This window comes from Manis pentadactyla, chromosome 8 (assembly GCF_030020395.1).
Source record: "Manis pentadactyla isolate mManPen7 chromosome 8, mManPen7.hap1, whole genome shotgun sequence".
Classification (NCBI taxonomy): Eukaryota; Metazoa; Chordata; class Mammalia; order Pholidota; family Manidae; genus Manis; species Manis pentadactyla.
In genome coordinates, this window is record NC_080026.1 from 41,895,403 (window position 1) to 41,907,741 (window position 12,339).

General features: G+C 39.5%; 1 protein-coding gene across 2 annotated transcripts in view; it reads right to left on the reverse strand.

Annotated features, from left to right (window-relative positions):
- The window catches only part of CCDC93 (coiled-coil domain containing 93), a 117,171-nt gene that overhangs the window by 26,871 nt on the left and 77,961 nt on the right, over positions 1-12,339 (reverse strand). For both annotated transcript variants that reach the window (XM_036886595.2, XM_057505678.1), the window contains one exon: positions 4,795-4,911. In XM_036886595.2, coding sequence (XP_036742490.2) covers positions 4,795-4,911 — 117 coding nt within the window. The remainder of the gene's footprint in view (positions 1-4,794; positions 4,912-12,339) is intronic.

The following is a 12,339-nucleotide window of genomic DNA, read 5'->3' on the forward strand; positions in this document are numbered from 1 at the left end:
ATTCACGGAATACAAATTACATTTCAGCACTCAGGTATATAGCATAAATTATGACTGGTTGGCAAAAAAATGCCAGATAGAAGAAATAATTCAGGATCTCAATACTAAGAGAAAGAAAATGAATTACTTTACTGTTCAAAGTTCATAATTATAAACTTGCATCTAGAAAATGTCATTTCTCTTTACCTTACTAAAAAGGTTTATCCTTGTGCTATGAAATTTTAGAAATCTGAAAACATTCCATTGAAAGGTCAAAGGGTTGTACATTTTTATTTTTGAAAAGGGGAAGTGGCAGAAAACCACATCAGACTCTTTGGTCGTTACCTGCATACAATAAACAATGAGAATTTTTATCCTTTATTTCAAAGACTATTTCAAAATAACTGGCCCCATCCTTGAACCTGTAAGCACAATTTAAGAAGTATGTCACCTTCAGAAATCATGACTCCTAAATTGTTCTCCTAGTTTCCAGTCTCCATGACTGACAAATGGTTACATTTCCACAGGACTTATCAGGAAGCCAACTAAGCAGAGAGCAAAGGTAATAAAGGAGGGAGGGAGGTGGGTGCTGGATTCTCCCTTTTCAAAGAGAGCCGTGTATGTGATGAGAACTTCCATTAACCTGTTTGTACACTTGGTAGAGAAGAGCATCTCTGGAGAAAGTTTGTTTTTCTCCTGAAATCCTAGTCCAACTCTTGAAGCTCTTTCAGGGCTCTAGGAAGAGATCTGGCATTTCCCCACCTGTTTCATGCACCTTTTTGCCTACCTCTCATCCTGCACTCAACCCACCCACCCACCTTCTCTTTGATTAGTTAAGCTAATAAGAGCACTTTTCGTCTTCTTACCTGACCATGTTTTCTCAAACATGGAATGTTCCAGTAGCTGAGCTTAGTTTTCACCTTGCTGAAACTCTCCGTGATTCTCCTACCTCCATTTCCTTCTTCATCATTAAGCCCTAGACTTATCCCAAATTTCAGCCACAGGTTAACACTTCCTTCCTGGATTCCTTTCTTTCCTCAAGCCCAGCTCTCCCCCAGCGATCTATTAGCTGCATTCCAGTTCCACGCCTCCAGCATATTCCCCTGCTGGACCATGCGATGTTCCTGTTCCTTCTCTTGCTTTTACCCCTCCTCCCATTTCTCTGTTAGGAAAGACTCTCTCCAGGGTTCTTATCACTAAGGCCATGTGTACATCTTGGTTGCTTTTTCTCTGCATGGGAAACCTCCCTGTGGGAGAGGTTCTTGGATTTTAAGAATTTGGATTCTCTCATATGCCACTGGTAGAAGTGTAAATTGGTAAAAGAATTGGTGAATAGTTTGATAGTTCTTAGCAAAACTGGAAATACATATATTTTTGATCCATCAATTTCACTTCCTAAAATCTGTCTTTTTATACTTACACATTTGCACAAATATGACTGTACAAAGATGTTCATGGTAGCAGAAATTTGCAATTGAGGAAAAAAACCTGCAAAAAACTACATACCCATGAATAGGGGACTGTTAAATAAATTATGTACATACAAACTATGTTGTGTTATGCAGTCATTAGAAAGAATGAGGTAGACCTACATATTCAAATACTGTTAATAAGATGTGTGACCACAAGTAAAACCATGTAGCTTCTTTGTGTCTCCATACTTATTTGTAAAATGAGGATAATAATAGTACATCCTTCATAAGGATGTTGCATGAACAGAATGAGTTAATTTTGGAAAGGACTCTGCAAATTACTCAGTAAAAAAGGTCCATATAAGCTATCATTATTACTGACAAAGAGACACCTAAGATTGAGTAAGTGAAAAATGAACTCAGTTTTGCAACCAAACAACCCACTATGAATGGGTAGTGGACATGTATAAGTGTTTGCAAAGGCCTTGAAAACAGTGGTTTGCTCTGAGGAGAGGGACTGTGTCAGGGTCAAAAGGGACTTTCATTTTTATATTTACATAGTTCCATTCTATTTAGATAATTTACAGTGAAGCCTGTACTATACCTATAATTTTCTTAAAAAAGTGGTTGAAGCATTTAAAAACTGAGACAAAAAAATGTGTTTAGCACACATACACAGAGCACACACTCTCTCGTTAAGACTTGCTACTCTGAGTCCATGAAGATGGGAGTGTGAGGTGGATGCCTAAGGCCAGGACAGGTCTAGGGAGTCAGTCCAGGAGTGTGGAAGGAGATGGGACTGAAGTTCCAGACACCTGGATTCTCACCCAGTAGGCTGGTTTTGCTGCCCCTGTGACTTCTGGCAGATAGAATCAGAGACTACTAGAAAATGAAGGAATTTTGTATGCCAGTTAGAGTAGAGGTGAGCAACCTTTTATAGAAGAGAAGATTTAGGGACAGTAACAAAGTTTAGTGGCTGAAGAGCTAAAAAAAAAAAAAAATCTGAATTAAAATGGGTTTATTGAGTTATCAGAAAACAAATGAATATCTACAGCTCAAATAACTTTTTCAGAAGAACTGTTTATGAAAATACTGATGTTGGTTTTTAATCTTTACTAAACATTCATATCTAGGCTTGAGATGCTTTTTAATCTTTTATTCCTTAGATTTGCATAAAGCTTTGGTTCTAAAAGTGTATTACTGTTTATATTTTCATTTCATCCCGAAGCTCTCTCTCGGCACATTTTTGTCACCATCTGAGACCCCTAACTTGTATGTGGTATGACCCTGAGCAAATATCTCCCTCCCTACCTCATTTTCCTCATCCAGTCGGTCCGGCCACATGGCCAGGGATTACTGCACATGCTGGTCATCCTGAACAACAATAACTACAGCAATAATGATTGCTGTCCTTTACTGACAGCCTGCTATATATTAGGCTTGTAAAATAATAGGCCCTTGGTAAACACAGGTTCTGAACCAATGCAAAATAGACCCAAGAGTTAGAAAGAATTGCCCTTTCAGCTGGACTAAGAATGTTCCTGGATTGCCACTGGAAAAAGGTTTAACATTCCTTCTCCCTTAGTTTAGAGGGGAGATAAAAACAAACATCTACTTATGCTGAGATACTCTGACTCGTGGGGTCTGCAATATTCCTAAAACTACCCTCCCTCAGAGGATAAAGACATCATGATGAAGAAGCCTCATCCTTGATTCCTACTCATCTTGATTCTGTAATCAGTTCTTTTGGAACCAATCACTTTCAGGTTCTTATCACTGGCAAGGGTCAGGAGCAGAGATGATACTCTCTGAGCTAAGAATTAAAGTATCTAAACAAATTATCAAACAGAAACCAAATCACAGTCAATCTTTACATCCCTGTTCACTTATGATCCAGAGCATTTTGGTAAAACCAGCCTACTGTTTATTCAGCTATGGTGTAATAAATCCTAATAGAACAAATTCAAACAAATAAATGTTGAACAAGAGCATATGATATATTAATATCTTTTGAATATGTGGGACTTGAAATGATAAAAAATGTACAAGTTCAAAGTGCCAACTAGCACCTATTTATGGAAATAATCGTTCTTATATCAATTGTTATAGGAACTACTGGTGAACTGTTCTTTAGAAAGTGATATTCATTCCCATAATCTTCTGCTGCATGCATTTTTCTAATTCATGAAATCTCATTACCAATGCAAATGGAGCACATAACAACTTTTATTTTCTAATGACTATTCCTGAGTCAAACTCCACAGCTTCTTACATCTACTTTTTGGAGTGAATATATTAAAGCTTTTTCCAAAATATTTCCATCCATTACCAAGTATCACAGAATGCTGTCTCCTAAAGCTCTTTTAAAAATGATCTGGTTTCCTTCATTTCCCTGACCATCACTAGTCAAAGCCATCAATAGCTCCTGTCTGGACTAGTAGTTCCTGTCAGCCTCCTATTGGTTCTCCCTGAATCCTTTCTTACCTAAGTCCAATTAATTCATGCTACCATTTGCACACAGAACAGTCTTTGAAGCATGTGCATCCGATCATGCCACTCCCCTTATATAAACCCTCCAATGGCTTCCAATGTCCTACCATGACCTGGGAGGTCCTATCTGATTAGATGCTACCAACCAACTGCCTCATTCATGACTCTCTAGCCACATAAGAGAAACTGGCCAAGCACCTTCCTCTTCTAGGTCTTCATTCATGATGCTCCGTAAGTTCCCACTCAAGTCCCACACTCCCCATGCAGAATTCCTGCCCAGCAACGCTACTCATCTTTCTAGTTGCAGTCCTCCATGACCCCAGGCTAGGTCAGGGGTCACCATCAGTCACTCTCTCAACTCCCCAGACATCTTCAAGCACTTACACAGCTGTAATTACATGATGACGTGTGTGATCTATTTGTTTAGTGTGCATCTCCCCATTACTACCTAAAAGCAGGGATCACAATTTGCTCTTCATACATCCTCACAGCCTACTTTAACACCTAACACATGGCAATGTTCAGTAATTACTTAGGAATTAAATGCTGCTCTTGCCCTGTAATCATCTTACAGAACAGAGGTTAGACAAACATTTTCTGTAAAGGGCTAAACAGTAAATATTATAGGCTTTGTAGGACATATAGTCTCTGCTGCAATTACTCAACTCTGCCACAGGGGCTTGAAGGAAAACACAGAAAATATGTAGGCAATAAGTATGCATGTGCCAATAAAACTTTATTTACAAAAATAAGTGGTGGCTGGCTTGGCCTACAGGCCATAGTATGCCAATTCCTGTTTTAGAACTTCCTTTGACCAGTCTACCAGGAAGATCTTAAGTCTTTCCCCAATTTCTTCCTTCTTGAAGAATAGCTTCATGTTACTTGAATGAAATTATAAAAAGAAAACACCAACCTCTTCTAGATGTTTGGTCTTCTGTAGAATCTGCTTGTTTAAGGAAATGACTTTTCGATGATATAGTTGTGAGGCTCCTAATTTTTCTGGACTTTCTTCAGCTGATAGCTCAGACTGCTGTGGGAAACAGGGAGGGCAAACCCAAAGTATTTCATTAGTCCCTCAGTTCAGTATGACAGATCCATCCCTGCTCAGCCTAGAGAGCTCCACTGGGCAGTCATTCACAACCAAGCCAATGCAGCCACAGGGTCCTGCATGAAACACAGGTCTAGAGAACACTGTGACACAATGATCAAAATCCTTATCAACAGAACCTACATTCCTGGCAGAGGGAACAGAATATGCAGAAGCACAGGGATATATAACTGTGGTTATGTTGAGATCATACAGGTAATAGGGTACCATCAAAGGCTTTTAAAGAGAGGAGTAATATGGTCATATTAATATCTTCATAAGACCACTCTGAAGTTATCAAGAATGATGAAGTGATTTACTTTCACTGAAGTACTGTAAATATATGTTAAAAAGTTTAACATTCAGAAGCATTTACAATGAAAAGCAAAAGCCTCCCGACTTATTTCATCCCATCCATGGGCCCACTTTCTTCTAACCATTTCTTACTTCTCTTCTTCTGGTACTCACAGAGAATAGATTTGAAAGGGATGAAAGTTGTTGAGAGAGGCCAGTTGGAAATTCCTGAAACTGTGTGAGGAGGGGAAGAAGAAAAAGGGGTACAGGTTGCAGAGAATTTCAGGACTGGAAGTGAGAAAGGCAGAGATTTCTGGATGGGGTGATGCGGTGAATGTAGCATTACTGAGAATCCATGCAAAGAGGGAAGAAGCTTGGTGTGGATGCTGTGTATGGGCACTTGCCTCAAGACCCTAGTGAGAAACCCCAGAAAAAGGAAACAAAAAGGTCCACGCTGTTGTAATAGATGTCCTTAGAATACTTCTTAGATGATCATAAATAACTTCATTAAACAAATACCCATTTCGACCACATTGCATTTTTTACTGGAAGCTTCCCAGTTCTAAGTTAACCATTGACTTTAAGCCCAAGTACAGCAAAACTATTTGGGTATTTGATTTTCCCTGCATGTTATAACAGCAATCATGGGCTTGGAAGTCTAGATTTACCCACGGGGAAAAGAGATAGGAAAGTGAGGGGGAGGAGAAATTGGATGGTAAAGTCACCATTTACTTTGGTTAAGGATTTCCCTGAATAATTCAGTAGCATTATTAACAGATGGTGAGTTTTTTTGCTGCTTAACAACTCTCGAGGTGGGTAACAACCAGAGGGATACAGCTGCATAAAATGGTAAGGAACATCATTTTTTATGTGTGGGCTGGATGCCCATAAAGGAAATAGAAAAACTAAGCATTTGGTTATTGCAACATAACCAGCCTTGAAACTTGGGATTTTGGAAAATGTCAACTAACATACTTCCTGGATTTCTTGGAACTAGAGTCAATTTTTTTAAATGCAAATTAATTTTGGTCACATCGAAATATTCACAACCTATAGTCTAGGGAGGGTGGATTGTTTCTTAAAATTATTTGAGAGTATAAAAAAAGGGAGGAGAGGAAAGACCACCCCCTGTCAATTTCCAAATCAACTGTCAGAATTATAATTACCTAATTTTATACCCTCTACTTGGATGGCATCACCATGAACTGAGTTATTAATTTGGTCACTTTTGTCTGCCATATATTTAATAGCTTTTTTCTTATACTTAATTTCAGATTTGGGTTTTACCAACCAACTTAGATTCCTTCCTACTGATTTCCAAAGTGTCACTGGCATATTTGTAGAGCTTTTCACTTCACTAGCGAAATTACACATGCATTCTATCTCACAATTTATTGACATACGACATAGAATTAAATCCCCATTCACTGGAACTACCCTGCATAGTATGTCTCTAGTCTCAAGTCAGGATTATCTTGAGTTCCCTGACCTCCTCCAGCTGCCTTTCTGGCTTTGGACTAGACCCCCTGAAGGTTGGTAGGCTCCAAGGGATCGGTGCTCGCCTCCCAGACTTCCTCCAATCTGAGCGAGTGAATGCACAGTGGTTCAGTGCTGTTCTGCACCTCTAGCATGGTTTGGATGATGTCTCCAACTCTTCGCAGGTTTTCCTGTTGATTAACTGCTTTTATGGTCAAGGTCATGTGAGAATGAGAATTGCATTTCCCACCCAGATTCCACACCCTCTTATCAGAGTACCTAGCACACACACACTTTTAAGACCATGACCTTTGACATCACTTTCAAGAACTCTTCTTGGAGCAAAACCAGTAGCTACCTTGGAATCTGGAAAGAATATTTACAGGCTGGTTGACTTTCTTTCTTCCTCTTTCTCTCTTTCCCTCCTTATTCCTCTCCCTCTCTCTCTCTCTCTTACTATTTCTCTATCTAGATTGTTTTTAACTACATGGTCCCTCAAGACCCTTTCAGGGAGTCTTTGAGGTCACAATCTCTTTTATAATAATACTATGATGTCTTTTTTTCCCACACACATTCTCTCATGATTATACAGTGAACTTTTCCAGATGTTACATGACATGTATCATTGCTTTGATGTTAATATGTAATGCATTTATTATTGTTACTGGAAAATGAATTAATTCATAAGCTATTAGGGCCTTGGTAATTTTTAAGAGTTCTTAAAGGGTCCTGAAACTAAATATTTGCAGAACCACTACTTTAATCTAAGTGGTCTGCTAACTTGGGAATCATATATTGGTTTCAATCACTGATTGCAACAGCCTCATAGCCCTGAATTCCAACAATTAGCATGAGCCCACCCATCATGTATGTAACACTGAGAGGGGAAAGTTCATTCTGATTTCACTCTTTCACTGGACAGGTGATCCAGGGAACAGAATGAAAATATTTGCAATACAAAGAACTGAAGTTTCTATACAAACTTATTATTGTAACTCTGCTATAGTATATGATCTAAGCAAGCTTGGGCTTTCAAAATCCTTTCTCTTATTTTGAGGCAGCAGTTCTCTTTGTTCTGTGGAGTGCCTTAAATTTGTATATGCAAAGCATTAACGTACTCTAATATCAGGATATTAAGTGCTGTTTCCATACCTGACATTTCTCAAGCCCAATTAAAATGAATAATATGCACATGAATAGGCCCACAGTACACATAAATTTGTAAGTTCCTCCATCTGGCTTTGAGTTTAGGTATGGTGCTATGTGAATTGCTTTGTTTAATGGGAAGTTATTTCTGTATAGATATAATTGTTTGGCATACCAGAGATTACCTAAAAAAGAGATCCTAACCTAGTAATGGACAGCTGACTGCTTTATTTTCAAACCTACTTTTCATTAAGCCAGTTGAGTTTTTCATTTCTTTCAAATACCCTCCTTAAAGTCAGAATAGCTAGACCGATGAAGGCAGAAATAGGTCTCTAAAGCAGTGTGGCTCATCTGACATTCTGTGCACTGACAGTCACAGTGAGAAGAAAACAAAGAGGACCAAGTTGGATCCTGAAGAATGAGACACAGTTGAACAGAGAGAGAATGGAGAGGGGCTTTATAGGAAATCCTTGACAGAAAACACTTAAGTCCTTCAGGCATCTTACCTGATGTGCAGTACACACCTCTCAAAGAATGCCAACCACTTACAAATATTCCATTTGTGTTTACATTGGAGCCAGGGCTAAAGAGCCTAGAATCTAATTTTGTTCAACAATTTCAGGTCTCACATGCCTTCAAAACCACAGGGTGGATTAAGATGACTTCCAGCACAGATTCAGTTTTCCAATAATTGACAGATATTTGCAACTTCCATTCTTAGGGGAATCAGACTTAAATGCCATTCAGTAATATTAGTCTGGTTCAAAAAAGTAAATTCCTATGAGAAACAAAAAAATGATTACTTTAGCTAAAACTATATACTTTCATAATGAAAGAGACCCAAAAGGTTATCTACATATCAACCTCCTTCCTAATGCAGGAATCTCGCCCCATCAGTCCCTCTCCCACCAAAGTATGGCTCATTATACTGAACAGGACTTCAGTTTCTGGTAACTTGATGAATCCTCCCAAGTAAAACAAGTAAACAGATAACATAAATACTTACTAATTTTTTAAAAATGTTTGTTAGCTAATAAGAATGTAGGAATCCTGGAAGTCTAAAAAGTTAGTGAAAGTTGGAATCCAGGAAGGTATGTATACTCACTAAGGTTGGCTTTTTTCTTGAGAATATTTGTGAAAACCACGTGGTCTCATGCTCTGAATTTTACAACTTAATGATTGCTTTGCATAAACTTTGACACAGTTGCACAAGGAGAAAAATCTGCACTGAGATTTTGTAATGATGGATCTGCCCTCATGTTGTTCTGAAACCTAAATTCACATACAACCTGGATAGTCCAAAAAAACACACAAGCCAAGACTGTGCATGATGGGACTTGGATCTAGGTGTCTTCAGTCCCCCAGGAGCAAAAGCAGATCCTCTCTGGAAAAACAGAGCTTCAACTCTAGGCTGCAAAGAATTTCTACAGATAAATTTCCAATGAATATGAACTCACAGTCAAAAATCCAAAGCAAACACAATATCAAAGTATGAGCAAGGCCAATCGAAACAGACAGCAGAATCAGACTCTATCACCTGTATGGCCTTTCCTCCCTGAAGCAATAGTGATTAAAGGCAATCACTCTTTCACACAACAAATCAATTTACCTTATCTAGAAGCATCCACGTCCTTCCCCTCTCCTTTCTACAAGATGCCAGTACCTTTCACCTTGGCTGCTTGCTATCCTCCGGACAAACTCTAGCTCCTAAGTGACTTTTTCAAGTAGTCCTGATGGAGTCTGATGGGATCACTTTCCCTGATCTACACTCTAATCCCATTAATGAAATTGGATATACAAATGTTCTTTTCAATATTCTTGACTCCCACTAATGAAATACCATGAATTTCAAATACTCATATTCACGTAGCCTTGCTGGGTCTAAGCACAGTTCTGGGTCCCAACATACAGTATCTCTGCCTAGAAGGTACTTAACATTTAGCAGGTGTGAACAAAATCCAAAGCCTCCCACTTTATTCCCATGACCTACTGTCATGTTAGATGGCATCTTCACCAAACCCTGAATCAGCATGACTGTTTTTTTTCTGAAATTAAGTAAAATAGTTCACTTTAGCCTTCTTTAAAGAATGAATTCATTTGGTCTCATAACTTCAATGTAAAGTATTTTTGAATGTTGATTCTATTCTTCCATGTACTATCCACCTTTTTTCCCCCACAGCTTTAAATGAAGCTCCAATCCGACAAAGCAAATTCCTATGTCTTTACCCAAATTGATAAAGACCCTGCAAGGTATAGCCTACGCTGTGTAGTTCAAGACATTCCCACCAGGTTGGCAATTCAGTAGCCAATACCAAGTTCTTTGCTGTCATTATGTATTGCACTGGTCATTCAGAATTTTGGAAACCTTGGAGCAGTTTGGACATGCAAACATATTTAGCATTTTCTCTAGATTTATGGGGTTCCTTATTCTCTAAATTCTGACTACAGTTTTAAATCTCTCTCCCCATCTTCCTTTGTTTAGTTCTACTGACCTTTGCTCAAACCTTGTTCTGTGTAAGACACAGTGGTAGGCACTGGGGACCTGGAAAGACCCAGTGTATCTTACCCCTGGGCTTTCACAGTCTAGTCAGGTATAACTAACTCATTAATACAGGTGTCATATCCTCCACATTCTCCCAAGCTGAAATTGTGCCACAGAGGAACAGTTTTGAATGCTCTTCTTGTTCCTTCTCCCTCCCTTCCTTTCTTTCCTTCCTTCAAAAAAGGTTTACGAAAACTCCATTATGTTAAGCACTGGGGAAATACAATGATTCCAGCCCTTGTTTACAGCAAACATTCTAGTCCTGGGAGACAGGCAGGCACAGACAAATGAAACAGTGCACTGTCAGCAGGGCTCTGAAGGAGACAACAGGGAGTTGATCACACAAGGTCACAGAAGAGCCTATCCTAGGACTGGAAGTCACCCTCACGGCCACTGTATGAGTCTTTGCTGAGTCTTCCAGTCATCCATCAGCTTCTACTGAGTATTTATTAAGTGTTGGGCAGCAGAGATAGAGAGGTGGAAGATGAAATCTTAGCCTCCCAGAGGCTTAGAGTTAGGATATGACTTGTCTAACACCTGTGACCTTATGTGAATAAATGGAGTTGTGAAGGACAGATAATAAAAGTCCACCCCTGCCCTCATCCCTCCTGATCCTAACCTCAGTTTTTCTATCTGTGGCCACAGCAGAAGGTTCCCAAGAGGGCAACTCCTCTGTTAAACACACTTCTCCCCCCACTCCACACACCAATGCTGCTAGAAAATGTTTTGGCATGTGGCCAGATGATGGGGTTAGAAACACTCCTATCTAAGCTTATTAGAAACCTGGTTTCAGCTCAGGCCTGGTTCTCTAACAAAGTAGCTGGGTTGCTTAGCTGCTAAGCTACCTGTGACCTTCTGATCCAGGCAAGGTCCCTGAGGTGTGCTATCTATACTCAGTCCCCCACCCTCTTAAACTATTCTTTCCTATTTCACCTCAACTGGGTACAATTTTTAAGTCACCCATTCTGGCTAATTATTAACAGGAAAGAAAGTTCATTATCAACTACACCAACCACTTTGGGCAACACTGACACTTCAAATGGCAACACAAACCAACCGGCATCCACTAGAGATCACACAAGTTATATTATTCTGCAATTCATCCTCTTTTGGGTTGACTGAGTCCTAACTGGGAGCTCCTCACAGCAGCCTCCATGTCCTACTAGTACCTCTGTGCCTGCCCCTGACTGGACACTGCCTAGGACATGGGACGTGCTCAGTTGATATTTGCTGAAAGAGGAAATCATCCCATCTTGGACCAATTCTCTCATTTCTCTGGAAGAAAAGAAATCAAGCTGAAGACTTAAAATATTTTGAAAATTATACTACTTGAGTTTATAAATGTTTGAGAGGCTAATTAGAATAATAGTAACTGGAAATACAAGACCAGGGTAGAGAAATAACATTAGGTGGCTATCTCAAGAGGGAAGACAATATATTAACAATTCTTTTGAGTCAATCCATTCCAATTTAGTTAGATAGATTTCCTGAGGGTCTACTGTGAGCAAAGACTTACAGAGACACTAGCCATCACGTGTGCCCAACACCCTTTGTTAATAACAGCAATCCCTTCCTTTGGGGGATAATTATCTCCTCTCTCTTTCTCTCTCATTCCAGAGGGGGTGCCAAGCAGGAGGCTGGCCACTTCCTAAACAAAACAATTGGCCCACATTAGAACATGTGACGTGAACCATGCCAAACAGTCCTTCTTAGTTTTTTACACACAGATATTGGGATGGCCTGCAAGAATGACACAGCTGGGGTGTAGCTCCAGGCCAGAGGGGGTTCCCAGCTCTAGGCAAGTTCACTCTGGATTCAATGAGACCAAAAAATGACAACAGAACATTGAAGGTAAAAAGGGGCTTATACCAAGCTTTATTCTCACAGTGGTAGATTGAGTGCTAAAACCACAT